Source organism: Acomys russatus, chromosome X, assembly GCF_903995435.1.
Source record: "Acomys russatus chromosome X, mAcoRus1.1, whole genome shotgun sequence".
Lineage (NCBI taxonomy): Eukaryota > Metazoa > Chordata > Mammalia > Rodentia > Muridae > Acomys > Acomys russatus.
In genome coordinates, this window is record NC_067169.1 from 52,349,933 (window position 1) to 52,375,798 (window position 25,866).

At 40.7% G+C, this 25,866-nt stretch overlaps 1 protein-coding gene across 1 annotated transcript in view; it reads left to right on the plus strand.

Annotated features, from left to right (window-relative positions):
* Positions 1-25,866, plus strand: part of Taf1 (TATA-box binding protein associated factor 1) — a 71,571-nt gene that overhangs the window by 38,363 nt on the left and 7,342 nt on the right. Inside the window, exons 26-35 of the mRNA XM_051141998.1 lie at positions 1,806-1,914; positions 2,829-2,927; positions 4,507-4,684; positions 10,676-10,743; positions 13,133-13,255; positions 14,583-14,675; positions 14,945-15,029; positions 21,124-21,191; positions 21,637-21,753; positions 25,709-25,831. Of these exons, the coding sequence (XP_050997955.1) occupies positions 1,806-1,914; positions 2,829-2,927; positions 4,507-4,684; positions 10,676-10,743; positions 13,133-13,255; positions 14,583-14,675; positions 14,945-15,029; positions 21,124-21,191; positions 21,637-21,753; positions 25,709-25,831 (1,063 nt within the window). The remainder of the gene's footprint in view (positions 1-1,805; positions 1,915-2,828; positions 2,928-4,506; positions 4,685-10,675; positions 10,744-13,132; positions 13,256-14,582; positions 14,676-14,944; positions 15,030-21,123; positions 21,192-21,636; positions 21,754-25,708; positions 25,832-25,866) is intronic.

Below are 25,866 nucleotides of genomic sequence, written 5' to 3' on the forward strand. Positions count from 1 at the left end.
GTCTCAAAAACAAACAAATATCCAACCTGTGATACAGGACTGAAGAGATGGCTCAGCAGTTAAGAGCACTCACTGCTCTCCCAGACGTCCTGAGTTCAATTCCCAGCAACCACATGGTGGCTCATAACCATCTATAATGCGATCTGGTGCCTTCTTTTGGCAGGCAGACACATGTGCAGGCAGAGCATTGTATACATAATAAAGAATCTTTTAAAAAACACAAAAAACAATATAAGCGCTGGAGAGATGGTTCAGTGGTTAAGAACACTTGCTGCTCTTGCCTAAGATCTGGATTCAGTTTCCAGCGCTTATATGGCAGCTCGCAATGATCTGTAACTCCACTTCTAAACAGGATATCCTACACCTCTTCTGGTCTCACAGGCACCAGACACACACATACTGCACACATACATACATGCAAGCAAAGCATTCATACACACAAAATAAAAATGTCTTTTTTAAAGTGAAAGGACGGGTAGGAATATGTTAATAGCCCATCTGTAGATCTTGTGCTTAGTATGGCAAGGCCCTAGATTTACTCTTTCTGCATATAATTTTAAACTTCAATTTGGTACAGTTAACAATGTTTTTTATTTTTTGGAGACAAGGTTTCTCTGTATAGCTGTGGCTGTCCTGGACTCACTTTGTAGACCAGGCTGGCATCGAACTCACAGTGATCCGCCTGCCTTTGCCTCCCAAGTGCTGGAATTAAAGGCGTGCGCCACCACACCCAGCCAGTTACTATATTTCCTTTTGCATTCAATTTAGGTTTGACCATCCTTTATTTATCAACATATGTGAGCCATGATATATTTTTAAAAGATTTACTTATTATTTAATATAGTATTTTGCCTGCATGTGCACCTGTATGCCAGAAGAGGGCATTAGATCACATTGTAGATGGCTGTGAGCCACCATGTGGTTGCTGGGAATTGAACTCAGGACCCTTGGAAGAGCAGACAGTGCTCTTAACCTCTGAGCCATCTCTCCAATGCCCCAAGCTAGCCTCAAACTAACAGAGATCTGCCTGCCTCTGCCTCACTGGTATGCCAACATGTCCAGACTCACATATGTTCTGATTTTTTTGTTTGTTGGTTGGTTTATTGGACATAGGGTTTCCCTGTGTTAACAGCCCTGGCTGTCCTAGAACTCACTCTGTAAATCAGGCTGGCCTCGAACTCACAGAGATCTGCCTGTCTCTGCCTCCTTAGTGCTGGGATTAAAGACATGCGCCACTACCACCCGGCTTCTTTTAGATTCTGAATGAGTCAATGTTCTAGCTTTTGAACCCCAAGATAGAATATTAGAAGTAGAAGGAATCTTGATATGCCTTTAGCCTAGTTCCCTCATTTTCTAAATAGGGAACTGAGACAAAACTTCCTTCTTTACTAATGTGGAGGTCCTCAGGCCTTGTGCAATCTGAGGTATAGAAGATGAATGTTTGCCCTTTGGTTTCTTTGACTTACCATCCTGTGCTCACATGTAGGTACTTTGGGCCTTTCATTGTAGTTGTTTTATGTCTGGGAACTATAAAAATATATTTGAGTTATATGATCTATTTTATGTGTATGAACGTTTTGCCTGCATGTATGTAAGTACACCATTGTGTGTGCCGGGTACCCATAGAGGTCAGAGAGAGTATCGGATCCCCTGAAACTGACTGTCTAGTTGTGAGCTACCATGTAGGTGCTGGGAGCTGGTCCTCTCTGTAAGAGTAGCAAGTACATTAACTACTGATCCATCTCTCCACTATTATTTTTGGGAACTACTGCAAATAACACATATGTTAATGTTATTGATTGTAGTGCAGATGAAGTTCGCAGAAAATCTCTGGTCCTGAAGTTCCCTAAACAACAACTTCCTCCCAAGAAAAAACGGCGGGTTGGAACCACTGTTCACTGTGACTATTTGAATGTGAGTATCTGTACTTTCTTCTTATCAGATAGGTTCTCATTGATTCCGTCAGCTTTCTGTGACATGGCTCTGTTGGTGTCCAATGTTCCCTATGTCTATTCATTGAGAATTTTGTGTACTTTTTATTATATAATTTATTAAAATCTATGTGGGTTTTTTTTTTGTTGTTTTTTTGTTTTTTTTGTTTTTTTTTTTTGGTGGTGGTGGTTGTTTTTGAGTTAGTGTTTTTTTTGTGTAGCTCCAGGACTTGCATGGAACTCGTTCTGTTGACCAGGCTAGTCTCAGACTCAGAAATCTGCCTGTCTCTGCCTCCCTAGTACTGGGTTACTCTCCTTTACATGGAGGCTAGAGATCAAATTATGGTCACTATTTGTATGACAAGTGCCGTTATCCACTGAGCCATCTTACTGCCCACCCCTCTTTTTGATGTGCATGAGTGCTTTGCCTGCATGTGTGTAAGTGCACTACATGCATGCCTGGTGCCAGCAGAGCCTGAAGAGAGTGCATTGTGGAGTTAGTTGGAAACAACTATGTGGGTACTAGAAACCTTAACCCAGGTCCTCTGCAAAAGCAACAAGGATTCTTAACCACTGAGCCACTTCTCCAGCTTACCCGCTCCCCTGCGACTTTGCTTTTTCCCTCTAGTCCAGGCTAGTCTGGAATTTACTATGCAATCTATGCTGGCTTTGAGCTTGCAGCAATCCTCCTACCTCAGCCTCCCAATTGCTGGGATTATAGGCTTAAGCCCTACAAGTCTGGCTTTACTGAAGATTTATAAAATGTATCTGTGTATTTGGAAAATGATTTTTTTGTTTGTTTGTTTTTGTGGGGGTTTGGGGTTTTTTGTTTGTTTAAAGCATTCTGATATCTTGTTTGTATGTGTGGTTGGTTTTTGTTGTTGTTGTTCTTTCTAGAGACCTCATAAATCCATCCACCGGCGCCGGACAGACCCTATGGTGACACTGTCTTCCATCTTAGAGTCTATCATCAATGACATGAGAGATCTTCCAAATGTGAGTTCGTTACGTTAAATGTATAGAATAGGAAAACCAAGGCTCTTTGTGTTTCCTGTTACTTCCACTAGATGGCAGTAGTGTGTATATGTGTGTATCTGGAACTTCTAAATCTTTGAGCTTTTGTCTGTTTTTAAATTATTTAATAGACTATTAGGTGATAAAGTAGGACAGAATGTAGGCAGAAGGACACATGAGTTATAAGAAAATATTTTTCTAGTTTCCATTCAATTTTTCTTTTTTTATGATATGTGAATTCAACTCTCTGGGAATTGCAGTAGCAAGATTCATTTTTAAAAATTATCTATCTATCCATCCATCCATCTATCTATGTCTCTGTATGCATATGCAAGTGTCCTTGGGGGCCAGAGGCATTGGATCACCTTGAACCAAAGTTACAAGAGATCGTGAGTCCCCAGGCATGGGAACTAGAAACTAAACTTAGGTCCTCTGGAGGCTCATACTGTGCTATTACAAGCACTGAGCTACCTCTCCAGCCTCAAACTTGTATGACTTACAAGACCAATTTTTGCATTCCATAAGTGTCTAAGATATATGGAGCTAGAAAGACAGCCCACCGATTTACAATACATACTGCTGGGGCTGGAGAGTTGGCTCAGTAGTGACAGGCACTTGTTGCAATGGACTCAGATTCGATTCCCAGCACCCACATGGAAACTCACCACCTCCTCAGACACCAGACACACATGTGGTGCACAGGCCTACATGTATGTAAAACACTCACACATAAACTAATAAAAATAAATCATACTTGGTTACCAGCACCCGTGTTAGGTGGCTCACGGCCATGTATAACTCTAGCTCCAAAAAATTCAATACCTTGCTAGGTGTTGTGGTGTACCTTTCATCCCAGCAGTTGGGAGGCAGAGGCGGGTGGCGCTCTGTGAGTTGGAGACTGTTCCCGACCCGCGGGTTCAGTTATTGTGGAGTGGCGAGGAGGGTCGCGACCTGTGAATAAAGAATAAGGTGAGAGAAAGGCACGAGCCCAGGAAAAACTTTGCTTATCGAGAGCTGTTTATTATAAGGGGGTATCCAAATTTATAATAAGCTTCTGAAAGGGCGGGGGTGAGAAGGAATGCAGTAGAAAGTTACAAAATCTTCTGGGCCAGGCCCAAGGACAGCAGGTGTGGAGTGGGGCGACTATACAGAAGTCTCGATACACCGAATGTTCTCTTTCTCAAGGTCAGGCTGGATCTTTGTGGTAGCCAGGCAGAATAATTATCTCAAGTATGCAGACAGCTGTGGCTTTCAGCCAGCAGGGCCTCTCAGCCACTGGGGCAAGTCAGGCAAGGTCCTATGGCTCCTGACAGGAGACCAGTATGATCTACATAGCTAGTTCTAGGACAGCCAAGGCTGCACAAAGAAACCCTGTCTTGAAAAACCAGAAAGAAAGGAAGGAAGGAAAGAAAGAAAGAGGAAAAGAAGAAAATGGTTTAATGCAAGAAACAGACTTACTACATCCGAAAAACCCCTTTGAGAGTTGGTAAACCAGTAAGATGTAATTGGCTCTGTCAGGTGTTCTTTGCTCACAAATGATGCTGGCTCTCTGTTTCCACAGACATACCCTTTCCATACCCCAGTTAACGCAAAGGTCGTGAAGGACTACTACAAAATCATCACTCGGCCAATGGATCTACAGACACTCCGTGAAAATGTGCGCAAACGCCTCTATCCATCTCGGGAAGAATTCAGAGAACATTTGGAACTGATTGTGAAAAATAGTGCAACCTATAATGGTAACAGTCCCTTGTTCCTTGACTGTAAAGGTCACCTTTCAGATTCTTACCCTCTTGCTGGTTCTAAATTCAGAGTAGATTAGAATGGATGAAAACACTATAATGTGCATTCTTTTTTTTTTTTCTAAGACAGCAGACTTATTATGTAGCCAAGGATGATCTTTCTTTCACAATTTATTATGTATACAGTGCTCTGCCTGCGTTACACCTGCAGGCCAGAAGAGGGCACCAGATCACATTATAGATGGTTGTGAGCCACCGTGTGGGTGCTGGGAATTGAACTCAGGACCTTTGGAAGAGCAGTCAGTGCTCTTAACCTCTGAGCCATCTCTCCAGCCTTTTTTTTTTCTTTTTGGTTTTTCGAGACAGGGTCTCTCTGTGCAGCCCTGGCTATCCTAGACTCACTTTGTAGACCAGGCTGGCCTCGAACTCACAGCAATCTGCCTGCCTCTGCCTCCCGAGTGCTGGGATTAAAGGCGTGCGCCACCACGCCCGGCCATAATGTACATTCTTAAGTATGAGCACCAGGTAACGCACATTTCAATCATATAATAAGTGTTACTTCTTTTTACTTCCACTATTTAACCTGTTTATTTGTTTGTTGTTTGTGAGTGACATGTTCTCAATAAGTAGGCTGGCATGGAACTAACTGTACAGACCAAACTGGCCTTAAAAATCACAGAAGTACTTTGGCCCCTTTCTCTCAAATGAATCCTGCAATTAAAGCTATGTTCTACCACAGCCAGCCTCCCACTATTTCATTTTTAATGTATTCTCTGGGGAAATTGAAGTGTTTCTGTTGAAACAATTGGGATGAGTAGGGAGACAAAAAAGTAAAGCTAGGTAAGTTGAAGAGGCATTGAGTGTGGGTAGACTCTACAAAGGATGTTCCTGGAGCCGTATTTATTTTGTGTGTTTTAACTCCGTCTGCATTTTGGTTACAGGGTTAGATGTCCATTTTGTTAAAAAAAAAGAAAAACCCAGAAAGGCAAGGAGGAAGAAATCAGTGTACATTAAGTCATATATAAATGCTGACATCCAGAGAATAGATAATACCAACAGAGCTATGATGATTATGCTAGTTATTATCTCATAACCTCTTCTGTTTCCTTATGTATAAACAGGAAAAAATGATGCCTGATTCTGAAACATTCCACAAGCCAGTCCAACTTATTTATCAAATTTCCTCTCCAATGACTAGCTTCTGTGTCCACTTAACCACGCCCACCTTTATATTTCACTTGAATATCCCATGGTACTTCCGTGTCTTTACAGTCTTTTCTTCACTTTCTTCCCCTCAATGGTGAATTGCCATTCATAATTCCAGATTAAGTCATATTATCTTTTCCAAAAGACTGACTATCAGATTGATCAAAAAACAAAAACAAGAACAAAAAAAGCTTTTTTTTTTTTTTTTTTTTTTTTTTTTTTTTTTTTTTTTTTTTATCCTCTGTGTTTCTGAGCACAATGAAATTAACCTTAAAGCTCTTATCCCATAATTATTTATATATCTGGCCAGTTTGTGACTTGTTAGAGATACTATTATTTATGTTTATAGTTCCCAGAGCCAAGCAGCATGCCAAATTGTATAAAAGGGAAGAATAAGGCGGTTGGGTATGGTGGCACGTGCCTATAATCCCAACGCTTGGGAAGTAGGGGCAGGAGGATCAGGATTTCAAAGTCATCCTTGATGGCTGCATAGCAAGTTCAAGGCCAGCTTGGGCTACATAAGCCTCTGTCTCAAAAATAACAAATAAAGCCAGCCAGGTGGCTCAACAGAGAAAAGCACCTGAGTTCAACCCCAGAAGCTACAGTGGGAGGAGGGAACTGACTCTTGAACGCTGTCCTGACCACATACGTGCCATGGCTTATGTATCTACATTTGCACACGCACTCCCCCTACCCGCCCCCCCCCCATTGCCAGTGTAATAAAAACGAAAGAAAGATAAAGAGAAATAAAGCCCCACTGGAGGATGTAACTCTTTGATAAAGCACTTAACCAGCACCCAGGAGATCCTAGGTTCAGTCCCCAGCAGTGGCAATAAATAAATAAAATAAAATAAAATAAAATAAAACAAGATTCTCCCAACTTTGTATCCTTCCTCATGTGTCAGTGTTGATGGTGGTAACAATGGCATGAAATGTTTTGACTTGATTGCCTGCCTTCCTCCTTTCCTTCTTTCCCTCCCTCCCTTCCCTTTCTTCCCTTCCCCTCAATAATGCAGCTATTGCTTGTTCTTTGATCCCACCATCCCTCTCTTTGAGACAGGATCTTTAAATACCATGGCTGGTCTTGAACTTGCTGTTAAGTCCAGACTGGCCGCAGACTTGCTATCTAAGTGTTTCAGTCTCTAGATTTCTTTAACTATAGAAACATACCATCATACCTAACTTATTTCCTTTTTATTACAACTTAATATATAGATAGTAACAAATTTTGTTTTTTTTTAACAAATTAAACATTTTGGATTTTTCTACTTCTTTTTTTAAAATTATATTTTATTAATTCATTCATATTATATCTCAATAGTTATCCCATTCCTTGTATCCTCTCATTCCTCCCATTCCTCCCTCCCTCCCATTTTCCCCTTACTCCCCTCCCCTATGACTGTGACTGAGGGGGACTTCCTCCCCCTGTATATGCTCATAGGGTATCAAGTCTCTTCTTGGTAGCCTGCTATCCTTCCTCTGAGTGCCACCAGGCCTCCCTATCCAGGGGACGTGGTCAAATATGGGGACCAGAGTTTGTGTGAGACTTTTCCACTTCTAAACTACTATAAACAGTGCATCTGTAAATATTTATGTTTAAACTTTTGTTTGGACATTTGCTTTCAGTTTTCTTTGGTATATGCATAGGAGAGGAAGCCATAAGTTTATAGGGAGGGTCGCTGTGACTAGCATTCTGAAAACCTGATACATTCCCAGTTTCTAGAATAGCTGTATCATTTTGCAGTTCTACTAGAAATGGAACATATATTTTATACACATTCTGCTTTCTCCTCACCCTCACCCCCACTTGTCATCCTAGTGCGTGGGAAGTAGCATATCGTGTGTGTTTATGTGTCCTTGATGGTACTGAGGATCTTTTCATGTACTTGGGATGGTGCCCCCCCCCCCTTTCCTTCTTGATACTCTCTTCTCTCCTTTCCGGGAGTATTTTTTAAAGATTTGTTTTAAGATTTATGTATACAGTGTTTTGCCTGACTCTATGCCTGCAGGCCAGAAGAGGGCACCAGATCTCATTACAGATGGCTGTGAGCCACCATGTAGTTCCTGGGAATTGAACTCAGGACCTCTGGAAGAACAGCCAGTGCTCTTAACCGCTGAGCCATCTCTCCAGCCCTCCAGGAGTGTTCTGTGTAGCACTTTTTATTTTCTACTTCTAAAAAAGATTTACTTTATTATTTTAATTATTTGTATGTGTTTTGATGTATGCATGTGATTGCAAGTATCTACAGTGACCAGAGGCTTTGAATCACCCTGGCACTAGAGTTAAAAGCAGTAGTGAGCTACCTGGTGTGGGTGCTGGGAACTGAACTGCCAGAGCAGTACACACTTTTAATCAGTGAGTAGCCTTTTACTTTTTTCTTACTACTTCAACTACTGTATGTCCACTGATGCCCCTATCTTCTGTCTCTCCGTCTAGTCAAGGCTTCATATCTTTGCTTCCAGTTGCTTGCTAGACAGGACCCTTCTCATTGTCCTGCTGGCAATTCATTATCTGATTGCCAGTTGTAGATAAACGGTTTTGCCAGGTGCCTAGTTATACAACCTAGAAATTTTAGTCACAATTGATCCCACACTCTTTCTCTCACACTCATAACTAAGTCCTATAAAGTATACTATCGGCATTTTCTTTGAAACTTGTCCCTTTACTTTTTGTCATCATTGCTACTTTGTTAATTGAAGCTCTTGCTGTCTCTTGTTTAACCTCTTGTAGTGGCTTCCAAACATTGTTTTTGCCTTAGTTCTTCCTATTGTTGACAGGGTGGCAATTCTACCCTAGAACTCAAATTTAGGAAATTACTGTCTTAGCCTGAGGGGTATAGCTCAGAGGTAGAGCACTTGGCTAGCATGTTTGCTACCTAAGTACCGCAAAAAATGAACAAAGAAAAGAAGCACCATAGCTGGGTGCTGTGGCACACGCCTCTAATCCCAGCACTCGGGAGGCAAAGGCAGGCGGATCTCTGTGAGTTCGAGGCCAACCTGATCTACAAAGTGAGTCCAGGATGGCCAAGGCTACACAGAGAAACCCTGTCTCGAAAAACCAATAAAATAAATACTCAGTAGCTTTCTAGTACTTACAAGATCTTCTAATGTGGTCCCTTCTGACTTTCCCTTCTGTCTTTGTATATGTTTCCTTTTCTGACATGTCCTTTCCTATTGTTTGCCTGTTGGACTTTTATTCTCTAATGACTACCTAAATAAGACTTACCTACTCCCCACCAAAGCAGATTATTTTCCTTTATTTTTATTGCAGTAAAGATTGAACCCAAAGGGCTGGAGAGATGGCTCAGAGGTTAAGAACACTGTCTGCTCTTCCAAAGGTCCTAAGTTCAATTCCCAGCAACCTCATGGGGGCTCACAACCATCTATAATGGGATCTGGTGTCCTCTTTTGGTATGCAGGTGTACCAGGCAAAACACTGTATCCATAATAAATAAATAAATCTTAAAAACAAAAAAGATTAAACTCAAAGTATTCAGCATGCTAGGCAAATGCTCTAACTCTTAGCTATATCCCAGCCTCTCTTTTACTTTTTGTTTTGGAATGAGGTCTTGCTAAGTTGTACAGGCTAGCCTGAACTTTTTTGTAGTCTAGCCTGATTTTGAACTTGTAATCTATGCCTCAGCCTCCCAAGGAGCTAAAATTACCAGCCAATACCACCAGTCTTGGTTTCCAATGAGCAGATTTGGTATACACTTATATAGAATATGATTTATGTACAACCAGTGTATTTAATTTATACTGATAGAAATTTTTATACTTTATTATGGAAATTTGTAAGAGGGATAAACTTTACTGTACCTACTCACCTACTTTAACAATTTGTCAGTTTGTGGTGATTCTAGGTTATTATGTATTTTCTGGCAGTGTATTATTTCATCTATAGATATTTAATAGGATTACACTGTCCTGCAATGATTTATTTTCAAGTCATTTTCTTTGACTAATCCAGAACTTTCTATAATAGGAGCCCTTAGTTATCCTTATGTTCCTATCATTGACTGTGTCTTAGACAAGGCATAAAACATTTGAGTGAATAACCAAATGCTGAAAAAAAATGATAGGGTTGGGGTTAAGGCTCTGTGGGGACACTAAGCAGAGTCAGATGGCAGAAAATAATCTAGTAAATGATAACTGAAAAGAAGTGGTCAGAAATGCTCGGTAGATCCAGCGCTGTGCTGGCGCACGCCTTTAATCCCAGCGCTCAGGGAGGCAGAGGCAGGCGGATCGCTGTGAGTTCAAGGCCAGCCTGGTCTACAAAGCGAGTTCCAGGACAGCCAAAGCTACACACAGAGAAACCCTATCTCAAAAAAACAAGCCAAACCAAACCAAAAAAAAAAAAAAAACCTAGTTGTAATACAAGAATGTGTGGACTTAAAGAACAGTTAAAATTCATTTTCGATCATATTGTTTACCCATTATATTTTAGGCATTGGAAAATGGAGTAAAGACTGGTGGTGTCTGTACCTGGTGTGGTAGCACACACCTGTAGTCCCAAGGAGGTGAGGTAGGATTTGAAGTTGAAGGTCATTCTCAGCTACATAGCGAGTTCTAGACCAGCCTGGGATACGTGGTAGTCTGTCTTAGAAAGATAAAAAAAAAAAAAGAAAGAAAGAAAGAAAGAAAGACTGGTGTGTCTGCCTAACTTAGTTACTAGGCTGGTACCTGGGACCTTTTAGGTTCTTTAGTAAATGTGTTAAGTGTTGGAAGTGTGTGGCAACTTTGAATTCCCGTTTATAATGGCCATTTCTTATTCCTCTGTAGGGCCAAAACACTCACTGACTCAGATTTCTCAATCAATGCTGGATCTCTGTGATGAAAAACTCAAAGAGGTAAGAATTAAAGATAAGGCAAATAATAGGTATAGTGACATACACCTATACAGCCGTGGCTGTCCTAGACAGCTCTGTGGATCAGGCTGGCCTCAAACTCACAGTAATCCACCTGTCTCTGCCTCAAGAGTGCTGGGCTGGGATTACAGGCGGGCGCCACAACGCCCATGCCTCACTGACAATTTAATTTTTAAAAAGTAATCTAAAAAAAAATTAAAGGATAATATTTTGTGCTGGTTGAGTTTTTTTTTCTTTCTTTCTTTTTTCTTTTCTTTTTTTTTTTTTTTTTAGGTTTTTCAAGACAGGGTTTCTTTGTGTAGCCCTGGCTGTCCTGGACTCACTTTGTAGACCAGGCTGGCCTTGAACTCAAAGCAATTCACCTGACTCTGCCTCCTGAGTGCTGGTATTAAACACGTATGCCACCACCACACCCGGCTTTGTGCTGTTTTTTTTTTTTTTTTTCTTTCCCTCTGTACTGGAAGCTGAACCAGGTTCTTGTCTTACTAAGTAAGCATTTTATCACTAACTTATAGCCTCAAGCTCTCTATGAACTTCTGTTCTTACTAAAGAAGATTGTGTTACCTTATAAGTTTATAAAAGCACAGGTAAGGGGCTGGAGAGATGGCTCCAGGGTTAAGGGCACTGACTGCTCTTCCAGAGACCTGGGTTCAAATCCCAGCACCCACATGGCAGCTCACAACTGTCTGCAACTCCAAGATTTAACACTCTCACATAGACATACAGGCAGGCAAAACACCACATAAAATAAAAGTAAATAATTTTTTAAAAAAAAAGCACAGGCAACAATGAAGCTTGATACTGACATAGATAATTTACAAAAGAGAACATAATTGAACATGGAAAATTTTCTCAACTTGGTGGACATAAATTTTATGTTTAAGCCACAGTTAGTTGAGCATTGTAATCCATAAGTGTAATTGTAGCACTTACACTTAAGAGTCAGAAGCAGGATGAATACAAGTTCTGGACCAGACCCTGTCTCAAAATAACAAACTAAACACCCTTGGGGCAGAGGCAGGTGGATCTCTGTGAGTTTGAGGCCAACCTGGACTACAAAGTGAGTCCAGGATAGCCAAGGCTACACAGAGAAAAACAAAACAAAAACAAAAACAAACCAATTAGATTCCTCTTTGTATCTGTTAGAAGGCTAAAGTCCTGAATTCGGTATGAAAATTCAGTATTGGTACACAGGAGAGGTGGAGGTAAGAGATTCAGAAATTCAAGGTAATTATGGCAACATTTCAAGTTCAAGGTTAGGAGAACCTGTCTAAAAAATGGGGGGAAAGTGGGCTGGAGAGATGGCTCAGAGGTTAAGAGCACTGACTATTCTTCCAGAGGTCCTGAGTTCATTTCCCAGCAACCACATGGTGGCTCACAACCATCTATAATGTGATCTGGTGCCCTCTTCTGGCCTGCAGGTAGAGAACTGTATGCATATTGATAAATAAATATTTTTTTTTAATAAGGCTCCCGAGACTAAGGACTGAGGATAGAGGCAATGAGACTACAGAGGTTTTCATAGTAAGCAGGCTGAAGTGAATTTGCTGGATTAAGTTTCCTTATATAAGTCACTAATCAAGTTGGGATTATACATTGAATGTGAAGCCAGCCTGGAATAAATAGGATACCTATTTATTAGCAAAACAAAAAGAGCCATTAACTAATGATTATGTTGTTCTATATTCTCATCATTCATTTTATAAAAAAGACAATGTTATAAAAGTGCAATTTGGCAAAGATACTCTTTATTAAAGATTTATTCATTTATTTAATGTATGCATGCTTTACCTGGATGTTCACCTGCAGGCCAGAAGAGGGCACCAGATCACATGATAGATGGTTGTGAGCCACCATGTGGGTGCTGGGAATTGAACTCAGAGCCTCTGGAAGAGCAGTCAGTGCTCTTAACCACTGAGCCATCTCTCCAGGCCCCCAAAGATATTCTTGTTGTAGCTCAACTAGTGTTGTCTTGAGCCTTCTACTCTCGGTACTATACAAAAATGGGATGTAGAAGCCGGGTGGTGGTGGTGCACGCCTTTAATTCCAGCACTCAGGAGACAGAGGCAAGCAGAACTCTGTGAGTTCAAGGCCAGCCTGATCTACAGAGCAAGTTCTAGGACAGCCAGGGGCTACATAGAGAAACCCTGTCTGGAAAAACCCAGGATTTGCTGACATTTTCCTTTGTGATCCTTTATTAAAGTATCTTTTAACTAGGTTGGCCTGAAACTGAATAGTAGCTAACAGTAGATAAGTAAGTTTTTGGGGACTAAAGTCATAGACAGCTAGCAGGACTTTAAATTAGCTTCAGTGTTTCTGTGGTGATCACAGTTCAGGAAAACTGCCTTCATTTTGCTTTGCTTTATTTCAGAAAGAGGATAAGTTGGCACGTTTAGAGAAAGCTATCAACCCCCTGCTTGACGATGATGACCAAGTTGCGTTTTCTTTTATTCTGGATAACATTGTCACTCAGAAAATGATGGCAGTTCCAGATGTAAGTAATTTTCATGCCAAATTTTGTGAGGATAGTACTCAGGGATGGAAAGACTTATATAGGGTAAGCATATGTGCATTAAGAGATTCTGTGTAGTGATGTACATAGGTCCAAAAGAACTGGTATGTAATTTAAATATCAACTGTTTACTGTATAAATTCACTAACATGAAAGCAAAGATGCCAAATGTCTTTGAATATTTAGAGGTTCTGACTTCCTTTTATCCTTATTTAGTATTTGGATACTCTTGAATAGCCCAGGAAAGAACTAGAAACTAATAGTAGGTTCTTGATTTAGAACTGTTCCTAGAAAAATGACACTTTAAACATTTTTATTACATGTATTTATTTGTGTATGTGGGGGAGGAGGGCATAAGTCATGGTTTGTGTGTGGGCAGAACAACCTGGTTAGGTGTGGTGGTACAACCTTTCATCCCAGAACTTGGGAGGCAGAAGCAGGTAGAATTTTGTGAATTCAAGGTAAGCCAGGGCTACACAAAAGGACCCTGCCTTGAAAAGAACAAACAAACCAAAACAAAGCAAAAACAAGGGCTGGAGAGATGGCTCAGAGATGAAGAGTATTATTTGCTTTTCCAGAGGTCCTGAGTTCAATTCCCAGCAACCACATTGTGGCTAATAACCATATATAATGAGATCTGGTGCCCCATTCTGGTGGGCAGGCACACATGCAGGCAGAACATATATGTGTGTGTGTGTGTGTGTGTGTGTGTGTGTGTGTGTATAAAATAAATCTTTTTAAAAAAATAGAAAACAAAAAACCTTCTATCCAGAAATTAAATTCATGTCATTGGGCTTGTTGGTAAGCCATCTTGTCCGTTCACAGAAAACACTTTAATAATTACTCAATATTTGTTGTCCTTTTGTTTTCTCTTTTTTCCTTCAAGTTTTTATGGCAAGGCTATCATCTATCATGCATGCTGGTTCTGTGGGCTGTTTTACTATATTAGTCCCCTCAGAAATTCTAAATTAAGTTTTCTGTTGCATATAGGTATACTGTCTGTCTACAGTGTTATAAAATTTCTAGATGCAACTTTGGACTAAGGAATTTTATTCTTCTTTTGCAAAAGTTAGTCCTTAACATACAAATAAGATTTTAATTATAAGTTTAGAGGAGGAATTATTACTTTGTCAGGGTATAAGATTTCTTAATGAGAGCCTTAAATTACAAACAATTTTGTGTGAGGATATGTACTTCTATGAAAAAAGCTTATAGTTTTCATCAGACATATTTGTAACTCAGTGAAAATTGTGACCCTCTGGTATAAGTGGTGATTTTCATTTGACTTCCCATGCTTTCTTTTCACTAGTCATGGCCATTTCATCACCCAGTTAATAAGAAGTTTGTTCCAGATTATTACAAAGTGATTGTCAGTCCAATGGATTTGGAGACTATACGTAAGGTAAGTGATTTTTAAAAAATAATCAAATCAGCCAGGCAGTGGTGGCGCACGCCTTTAATCCCAGCCCTCAGTAGGCAGAGGCAGAGGCAGGCGGATCTCTGTGAGTTCGAGGCCAGACTGGTCTACAAAGCGAGTCCAGGATAGCCAAGGCTACACAGAGAAACCTTGTCTCGAAAAACAAAACAAAACAAAAAATAATCAAATCAATACCTTTTAATAATCAGTTTCTTCTTGTATATATCTGAGTCCCTGATTGTTTTTTATCATAGAATATTTCCAAACACAAATACCAGAGTCGAGAGAGCTTTCTAGATGATGTAAACCTGATTCTGGCCAACAGCATTAAGTACAATGGTAGGTATTTTTTTCCCTCTTTCATTAGTCTTATCTATCCAGCATTTATTTGCATTATTAAAATTTTCAGGCGTAAGCAACTTTGAGCAGTGATAGGTAAATCAAGTAACTTAGTTTACTTACTAAGTTTCATTTATATATTTATAAATTCTATTTGTCGCAAGGGTGGGAATGCTGCTCAGGTCTGCTTTTGGAAGTTAGAGGACAACTTGGAGAGGGGGTTGTCTGTTCCACCATGTGGGTTCCCAGGACTGAACCTAGGTTGTCGGGTTTGGTGCTGATACATTTCATCTGCTCAGTTTTTTTTTTTTTTTTAAGTAGGTGCATATTTTGGTGTGTGTATGTTGTAAGAATCACTATTAAACTTTTAATCATGGAAGTCAATCTGTCCTTACTTTTGAAATTGTGGAAAGCATGGGAAAATGAGGCATTAATAACAATCAAATGGATGTTTCCTGTCCTTTGGGTCATCATTGTATTACTGTAAGATTTGAAAAGTTACATCTTAACCCTACATGGATCTGAGGCTGAAATGTTGAGCTGGCTATAGACCATGGCCAACTTTGGTGTATGGAATATTGCTCAGCACCTGAACTGATGGAGCAGTATGTGCTAAACTCTAGGATAGCTGTTTAATTTTCTAATAGGAAGGATGGTCTCTGTGTTCAAGTACTTCATGTTTCAGCTAATAGTAGCTTGACAAGGCCTATAATAGAAGGATATAGAAAGTCCATTAGAAGCTGGGCGTGGTAGCACACACCTTTAACCCCAGCACTCGGGAGGCAGAGGCAGGTAGACCAGTGTGAGTTCAAGGCCAGCCTGGTCTACAAAGCAAGTCCAGGACAGCCAAGGCTACACAGAGAAGCCCTGTCTCAAAAAAATAAAAACAAAACCAAAAAGAAGTCGATTAGAAAACAAATTTAACCTGAGGGTTAGGGAAGGCTTCATAAACTAGTAAAAGTTAAAATTGGTTTTGTTGTTGTTTTTGAGACATGGTCTTGTTTATCCTAGTCTGACCTTGAAGGAAAAAAAGAAAAAGAAAAAGAAGGTGTGAGTGTGAATTGCATGTGATTCTCTAGGTTTTTTGGTTTTTGGTTTTTCAAGACAGGGTTTCTCTGTGTAGCCTTGGCTGTCCTGGACTCACTTTGTAGACCAGGCTGGCCTCGAACTCAGCAATCTGCCTCCCAAGTGCTGGGATTAAAGGTGTGCACTACCATGCCCAGCCATTATTTAATTTGAGAAACTCTAAGTAAATACAGTTTTTTTCTGTAAGGCATTTGAAATTCCTTTGGTCATGATTTAATACAAAAGTGAAATACACTCTAACAGTTCTTTTTTGTTAGTGAGTCACTTGATCTATTGGGTAGAGTGATAATTTATCTTACCTTTCTTGGTAATTGTGGCACCAGTCTGCAAACAACTGGTCTCTCTCCTCTCTCCGCCCCCCTCTCTCCCCCGTGTGTGTGTGTGTGTGTGTGTGTGTGTGTGTGTGTGTGTGTGTGTGTTTGTGTGTGTGTGTGTTTTCCTAGATTTCACTTTAATTCTCCCTCCCAGTAGCCTTAACACTTTCATTGTTCCCAGAGGGGCCCTGTAACCCTTGTGTCTCTTTATCTTTTTTCCAAAGCTATAAAACCTACAGCTGATCATCTACTTTTAGTAAGCTCTTGGTGTATTTCAAGATATACAATAGTATTTTTAGCTTTATGGAGGTGGATAGGAACCTTTTGCTGATTTTATTCTACCCAGAGAAAGATACATTACATACAGAATTTTGTTCAGGAAGTGTGTGAATCTCTTTGCTTCTTTCTTCTTCATTCAAGAACTGCTGCTATAGCTAACAGCAAGAATATGTCCGGGTATTTTTATCCACTTACCTCAACAGTAGTTTACCAACTCTAGCATGTTTGCTGCTACTTTTCTTATAGTATTATGATGGAATTAAATAGGTGGAAACCCTGTAACTCTTGAACATGGGCTGTCTAAAACTAGCAGCAGTTACAAACAGCTAGTGATAAAAACAGGCAAGAGATATCACTTGTAAATTAATTTTATATTTTAGAGGCATTATATTTTAGAGGCATTGTTAGTAATTATTTCTTTAGAGGTGTTTGTCTCAAAGGAAGTAGGAAAGGAAGAGATCTTTTCAAAGTGATTTCCTGAGAGAAGCATTGCAAACATATAAAACTAATTGCCAGCCGGGCGGTGGTGGCGCACGCCTTTAATCCCAGCACTCCGGGAGGCAGGGGCAGGTGGATTGCTGTGAGTTCGAGGCCGGCCTGATCTACAAAGTGAGTCCAGGACAGCCAAGGCTGCACAGAGAAACCTTGTCTCAAAAAACAAACAAACAAACTGCCCTTTTATTATAAGTGACATGCTGAGAAGTTGATCTGTGTTAACAGGTTGAAGCTGAAGTAGAATAAAGACTGAATTCCTAACCCTGTCCTTGTAAGGCATAAGAGCCATATACTGAAACTGGTGTTATATTAGTTTAATCTAAGGAGGCCTGTAGTCTATCTGCCACCTTGATTTATCTGTATCATTACATAATCACCACATGAAAGCTTGATCGTTTTAAGTTCACACTAAAATTGTGTGTGTGTGTGTGTGTGTGTGTGTGTGTGTGTATTCATGTGCATATGTGCAGGCAAAGAGACTAGAAGGCATTGAATGTCCTTTTCTCTTATTCTCTGCATATTCCTTTGAGGCAGGATCTCTTCTTAAACCTGCAACTTGGTCTCGCTGGGCATGAAGCCAGCAAGCCCCAGCAATCCTCCTGTCTCTGTTCTGCTCAGATCTGGGGTTACAGGTATTAGAGGGGATATCCAGCTAATTATGTATGTACTGCAGAACAAATACTCTTAACCACTGAGCCATCTCTCTGAGTCTGCAATAAAATTTTTCTAATAAGTTTTCTTTTTTTTTTAAAGATTTATTTATTTATTATTTATTGTATATGAGCGCTTTATCTGCAGAAGAGGGCATCAGATCACATTATAGATGGTTGTGAGCCACCATGTGGTTGCTGGGAATTGAACTCAGGACCTCTGGAAGAGCAGGCGGTGCTCTAAACCACTGAGCTATCTCTCCAGCCCCTGCAATAAAATTTTACTAAGATAGAGTCTCACCAGGTGGTGGTGGTGCTGCACATCTTTAACCCCAGCGTTCTGGAGGCAGAGGCGGGCAGATCTCTGTGAGCTTGAGACCATCCTTGTCTACAGAGTAAGTTCCAGGACAGCCAGGGGTACACAGAGAAACCCTATCTTGGGGAGAAAAAAAAAGTCTCACTGTTTAGGCTGGGCAGGAACTTGTAACAATCCTCCTGCCTCAACTTCCCGAGTGCTGGATTACAGAAATGAGCCACCATGTCTGGCTTGCCTGAGGACCTGTGTAGTCTCCTTTCCATCAGTATTTTGAGTCTCAAGCTACTGGTCAACTAGAACTAGGAGATCAAAAATTCTGAAACAGCCGGGCGGTGGTGGTGCACGCCTTTAATCCTAGCACTCAGGAGACAGGCAGGCGGATCACTGTGAGTTCGAGGCCAGCCTGGTCTACAAAGTGAGTCCAGGACAGCCCAGGCTACACAGCGAAACCCTGTCTCAACAAAACAAAACAAAACAAAACAAAAATTCTGAAACAAGCTGTAGCTGTTCTTTTCTTTGTGTGTGTTGGGAGGTAGGTAGGTGAGACAGTATCTTGCTATTATAGATTGTACTGGCCTCCTGCCTCGACCTTTCTAGTACTGACAAAAAAGAGGAGCTGCTACTCAGTTCCAGGTCATTGGTGTGCTGGAAGATGCTGACCCTTTCTTTTGCCACATCTTAATTTTTGTTGGGTGGCCTGGAATGCACTACATGTCTTCCTGCCTCTGCCTCCTAAGTGCTTGGGTTACAGGTGTGGGCTGCAATGCCTGGTCATTAACCTAGCTTTTAATTTTTAAGGAATATCAACCATTGGGTTCTTACCTGAAATCTTGTAATAAATGTGGTATGTTAATTACTGTTTTTACATTTTCATTGAGATGTAACTTATCAAAAAATGCATATAGGAAGCCAAGTGCATTGCCACACACCTGTAATCCCAGCACTCAGGAGGCAGAGGCAGGTGGATCTCTGTGAGTTCGAGGCCAGCCTGGTCTACAGAACAAGTCCAGGACAGCCAAGGCTACATAGAGAAACCCTGTCTCGAAAAACAACAACAAAAAATGCATATAGGAACTGGAGATGTGTCTTAGTTCATAGAGTGTTTGCTTAGTATGCATAAAGCTCTGGGTTCAATCACTAGGAAAACATCAGCTGGGCATGGTGGTACAGGCCTGTAATTTGAACATTGTCTAGAGGCTATTTATCTTAAATAAATATTTATTTATTTACTCATTCATTCATTTCATTTGTTTGTTTGTTATTATGACAAAGTCTCACTATGTAGCCCTGGCTGGCCTGGAACTATGTAAGCCAAACTGACCTTGAATTTACAGAGATCCACCTGCCTTTTTTTTTTTTGTTTTTTTGTTTTTTGTTGTTGTTTGTTTGTTTGTTTGTTTGTTTGTTTGTTTTTTCCTTCGAGACAGGGTCTCTCTGTGTAGCCTTGGCCATCCTGGACTCACTTTGTAGACCAGGCTGGCCTCGAACTCACAGCGATCCTCCGAGATCCACCTGCCTTTACCTCTAGAGTTTTGCAATTAAAGACACGTGCCAACACATGTGGCACACACTTTTAATCCCAGCACAGGGGGAGGCAGATCTCTGTGAGTTCAAGGCCAGCCTGGTCTACAAAGCAAGTCCAGGACAGCCAAGGCTTCACAGAGAGACCCTTTCTTGGGGGAAAAAAAAAGGATGAGCCTCCATTGACACTCCATATCCCCCCCTGCAACTGTAGTTTACATAGGGTTCTTGTTTGTTTATTTGAGGTAGGGGCTCTTTATGTATCCCAGGGGAACTTAGAGCTTATTATGGAAAGGGACATAGAGTGGTGCATGCCTCCCATCCTAGCACTCAGGAGGTGGAGGTCAAGGGGATCATGAGCTTGAAGCCAGTCTAGAACATACAATGAGATCTTGTATCCAAAATAATTTGAGAAGAGTCCAGAAAGTGGGAATATAAATAAAACAAGATTAACCATGTGTTGATAATTGTTAAAGCTGGTTAATTGGGGCACTAATTAATCTGATTTTGTATGTTTAAATTTTTTCCACTTACAGCTAGGTGTGGTGGCAGAGGCAGGCAGATCTCTTGTGAGTTTGAGGCCAGCCTAGTCTCTAATGAGTTCCAGGACAGCCAGAGCTACACAGTGAGACCCTCAAAAAACAAAGATAAAAGGAATCCAAAAATCAAATGACAATTTTCATTTACAAAAGTAAAGCAGAAGGTTAAGTTAAAGATTAAACACAAGTTTTCTGAATCTTAAATAGTGATATACTAGGCGGGCGATGGTGGCGCACACCTTTAATCCCTGCACTCGGGAGGCAGAGGCAGGTGGATCGCCGTGAGTTCAAGGCCAGTGTGGTCTACAAAGCGAGTCCAGGACAGCCAGGGCTACACAGAGAAACCCTGTCTCAAAAAAAATAAAAAAATAAAATAATCATATACTATTGGGTAACAAAATTTAAAATCCTTGTTTTTAAATTGCAGTGTATGTGGATGGAGAGATTGTTCAGTGATTAAGAACACTTGGTGCTCTTCCGGAGGTCCTAGGTTGACCTTGGCAGCATGTACATGGCAGCCCCAAACCATTTGTGACTTCAGTTCAACATCCTCTTCTGGCCTCTTTGGGCACCAGGCATGCATGTTGTGTGTAGAAATATACAGGGGCAAAGCACCCACCTATATAACATAAAAATAAAATTTAGCCATGTGGTGTTTTTTATTTTTTAACACTTTTTAATCTCAGCACTTCAGAGGCAGGCAGATCTCTGTGAGTTTGAGGTCAGCCTATCTATATAGCTAGTTCGAGGACAGCCAGGGCTGCACAAAGAAACACTGTCTCAAAAATAAATAAAATTAATAATTATTTTAATAAATAATGTATTAAATCAGTTGTTGGAGAAATGTAAAGTTCTTGACATTACAAAGATAATGGCATTTTACTTGTTTCATAGGGCCTGAGAGTCAGTATACTAAGACTGCTCAGGAGATTGTGAACGTTTGTTACCAGACATTAACTGAGGTAGGTAACAGAAGATCGGGCTCCCTGAAACCTTTCTGCGGTATCCTTGAGTTTGAAGCTTTCCCTGACTACCCTGTTTGCTTTCAACTGTAGTATTCCACCTCCTACCCTCATTCCGTCATTTCTTTCTCTGCTTTGTTTAGGTTATCAGCTATGTCCTGCTATTAGTATAGGACCACTATGAAAACCGATTCTTTAAAGAAAGATATATTTATTCATGTACTTTATAGGAGTGCTTTGTCTTCAAGTATACCAGAAGAAAGCATCAGATCCCATTACTGATTGTCGTGAGCTACCATGTGGTTGCTGGGAATTGAACTCGGGATCTCTGGAAGAGCAGCCAGTGCTTTTTATCGTTGAGCCCTTTCTCCAGCCCTGAATTGTTTGTTTTTGTATGCCAGTACCTAAATGTTGAATGAATTCATTATTTTTATTTACTTCTCAGTATGATGAACATTTGACTCAACTTGAGAAAGATATCTGTACAGCCAAAGAAGCAGCTCTGGAGGAAGCAGAATTAGAAAGCCTGGATCCTATGACTCCAGGACCTTATACACCTCAGGTAAGCCAAAGGATTAGGAATATCCCACAATTTTCTCACGGTTTGGGAAGTTGGGAGCATGTTAATAGATATGTTTACTGAGATACCGTTCTTCTCTGTCCTTCCTCTTCATATGCCTTTCGTGTGCTTTCTTGTCTTCTCAAAGGCTAAGGTGAGTGAGGGCCATGGGTCTTCGTGGCCTTGTTGAATCCAGAAGAGGCAACTATGGGATGAATGAGCGGGGTGGTTGTCAGTGTGTGAGGATACCAGATTCCTACTATTATAGGCAGAGGCATCCTCTAGGTCTCCAGTTGTCTCATTGGTAAATTTTGGGGTCCTAAGACATCCCTAGAATGTAGGCTGCTCAGTTACACATGGGGCGTGTTGTTTTTCTGCCTTCTAGATACCAGACCACCCATTACTTTAGAAGTATGTCAGCATAGCTCTCACCACTCAAGGTCCAGGATTAATTCCCTTTCCTACTGAATGAAGGCTGTTTTAAGTTCATATGTTAGAAAACTAGAAAGCGGGTAAATAAGACATTTTTAGTTTTTTCTGGTCTGGCTGAACCTTTTTGAGTATATTGGCATATTCGAAGAATGAACTTTAAATGGAATATTAACAGGTCCTTGGTTTCTATTATTGGAGACAGTGTTGGAATGGAAAGGATATGAGGTTTGATGTAAAACAGGCATGGATGTGAGTCTTAGCTCTGCTACTGTCTAGTTTTATGATATCGGGAAATTAACATTTCTACTCCTGTTTCTCTAAGATTGTTTCCAGCATTAAATGAGTTAATTTGTATGGTACATAGTAGGCATCCAGTAGGTATTTTCTTCTATGTGTGAAGGATTTTTTTTGTAAAGTTCCCAGAGGCTCTTTCAAATATTTTTAAAGATTTGTTTATTTTATGTATAAGTGCTCTATCTACATAAACACCAGCCAGCATGCCAGAAGAGGGGACTAGATCACATTCTAGTGAGCTGAAAAGAATGAAGCGGCACTATCCACACCGCACTCTCCAAAGGAAGCTCACTGAGTATACCAAAGCAGCTATGCTCAGGAGGGACAGAGCTTTGATTCACCAATGGACTAGGACCTGAGGAAAGCACATGCCACTTGGTGGTTAGATTCTTCTGGAGAATGATGGCTAATACCCAAGCTTTAACTTACCAGAAAGTACCTTGTGGAACAACCACCATGTGGTTGTCATAACTTGAACTCAGGACCTCTGGAAGAGCAGAGAGTGCTCTTAACCTCTCTGAGCCATCTCTCCAGCCCTGCTCTTTCAAATTTAACTGAATACTTGAATGCACAATTCTTCCAATTCTTAAGGTATTATTTTTCATTCTACCCAGGTTTCAGTCTGAACTTAAATGCCACATACATGCTCTCTGTTGGATTTTTGCTGTCTCTGTGTCTCATTCATACACTTTATCTATGTATCTTTTACTCTCTCTTTCATCCCAAAACATAGGTTACAGAGGGGCCAGGTAAAGAGAACCCTCAGATACTTCTTCAAGGTCCAGAATAAGGACAGGCTCTTAGAGTTCTATGGGCAAATTGGGTCAATTGGGCTTGGGCGAGTGATATTGCCCAGGAAGTATCTATATGAAATTAATCTGTCATAATACAGGGTTGTTTGCTTATTTGTTTGTTTGTTTTGAGACAAGGTTTCTCTGTGGGGCCTTGGCTGTCCTGGACTCACTTTGTAGACCAGGCTGGCCTCTACCTCCCCAAGTGCTGGGATTACAGGCATGTGCCCGCTGCGCCTGGATACATAATACAGTTTTGATTATACAGAAGAAGCACAGCAGTAATAGTGTTATTTCCAACTTCTAAATGGTGGCAGTCAATAATGTATTTGCATCTGTAGATTTCTACTGAGCTTGCATTGAGCTCAATACTTTGTTTTTTGTTTCTGTTTTTTTCGAGATAGGGTTTCTCTGTGTCCTGTGTCCCTGTCCTGGACTCACTTTGTAGACCAGGCTGGCCTCGAACTCACAGAGATCCACTTGCCTCTTCCTGAGTGCTAGGATTAAAGGCGTGCACCACCACTACCACCCAGCAAGATCAATACTTTGAAATTATTTATTTTAAAACTTTCCATAAGCCTCTATTTTCATACTACATTTTAACATTTGTAAAAAGTTTATCTGTGTGCTAATGTTATGGAATCTGTTTTGCCGCCTCTATTTTGGAAACTCAAGTCTTCTCAATCTTGTTTGCTTGCCTGTTTACAGAGCAACACATGTGTGGCTGTACATTTGTTTGTTTGAGACAGTGTCTGGCTGTGTGGTTCAGACTGGCCTCAAGTTTGTGATCTTCTTGATTGAACTTTTCTGGTGCTAGGTCTATAGGCTTGTACCACTACTCTTTGCTCATAAGCAAGTTTTATATTCATCGAAAGTAATGCTATGATTGGGAAATATTAGAAGATGGGGCTAGAGAAATGGCTCAGCCAGTTAAGAGTGCTTGCTAATCTCGCGGAAGACCTCACTTTGGCTGCCAGCACTCATCCATGGCTTGCTGTTTTAACTTCACATCTGGAGATTCTGACACCTTCTTCTGTCTTCTACAGATACTGCACTTGCACAAACCCACACTCAGACATTCACATATATACATATTTTTTGTTGTTGTTGTTTTTTCAAGGCAGGGTTTCTCCTTGTACCCTCAGCTGTCCTGGAACTCCCTCTGTAGACCAGGCTGGCCTTGAAATCACAGAGACCCTCCTGCCTCTGCCTCCTGACTGATGGGATTATAGGCCTATGCCACTGCCCCCGGCTATAAAATCTTTTTAAAAAGAAAATTGGAACATACAAATAAGAGGTGTGTTTATCAATTCTATCTTTTATAACATCCACCAGTGACTATTTTGAGGCTTTTCATATCTGTGGTATGTGTGTTTATGTCTGTAAATATACTTTAAAAAGTGAAATTGAGTTCTGGGCATGGTGGTGCCCGCCTTTAATCCCAGCACTCAGGAGGCAGAGGCAGGTGGATTGCTTGTGTTCAAGGCCAGCCTGTTCTACAAATCGAGTCCAGGACAGCCAAGACTAACCTAGAGAGACCCTATCTCAAAAAAGCAAAACAAAATAAAACCAAAAACCCAAAAAGTGAAATTGATATTTTTTCTTATTCACTTTATGAATATTTTATCTAGTCCCTCTTATTATTGACTGGAATCCATTTGCTAAATCTCTGCTCTTTTCAGGGATGATAAGAGGGAAGCTACCATTTATTGAGTATGAGTACACATAGCTCTTAATTCTAACTACAACCATGTGAGGTAGATATTTTACAGTTGAGGAAGAGGCGGGGGAGAGAAGGGGGGCTTAATTATGGTAGAGCCGAGACTCAATCCCAGGTCTGTTTACTCCAAAGCCGTGTGTGTGTGTGTGTGTGTGTGTGTGTGTGTGTGTGTGTGTGTGTGTGTGAGAGAGAGAGAGAGAGAGAGAGAGAGAGAGAGAGAGAGAGAGAGAGAGAGAGAGACAGACAGACAGACAGACAGACAGACACCCCATACCATTGTAAAGCATTGTCCACAAGTTCATGAACTATCAAACCATTCCATGCTCTTGTTGAAGTTAAAATTCCTTTATCCAATTTCCTTACATGTCTCTTAAGTCAATGAAACTATAACTAATGTGAGTCCCTGAGCCTAAAACATCAAGGCAAGGCTTAGAAGAAGAAAGTAGGCTACTGAGCAGAGAGGCTATTAATACACAAACTTGTCCCTAAGCTTTATGCAATTCTGCTTTAGTTTTTGAACATACACTCTAGATGCCAGTCTGCCCGAGTGGCTGTTAATCATGGGATTCTAAAAATGTGTCTAGAAAGTTGGTCCAGGCTGTGTTTCCTCTAGGTTGTCCTGCATGTCCTTTTTCTTCAGTAAATGTTGTAAAGGAGAATTCTTTGTATTTCTTCTAGCTGATGCCTTGGTAGACACTAAGTTTTACGTTTTATACCACAGCCTCCTGATTTGTATAACAGCACGTCCCTCGGTGTTTCTCGAGATGCTTCTGTATATCAAGATGAAAGCAATATGTCTGTCTTGGATATTCCCGGTGCTACTTCAGAAAAGCAGCTAGCACAGGTAGGATGTTATTTCTTGTGAGATTGGTGGTCGGC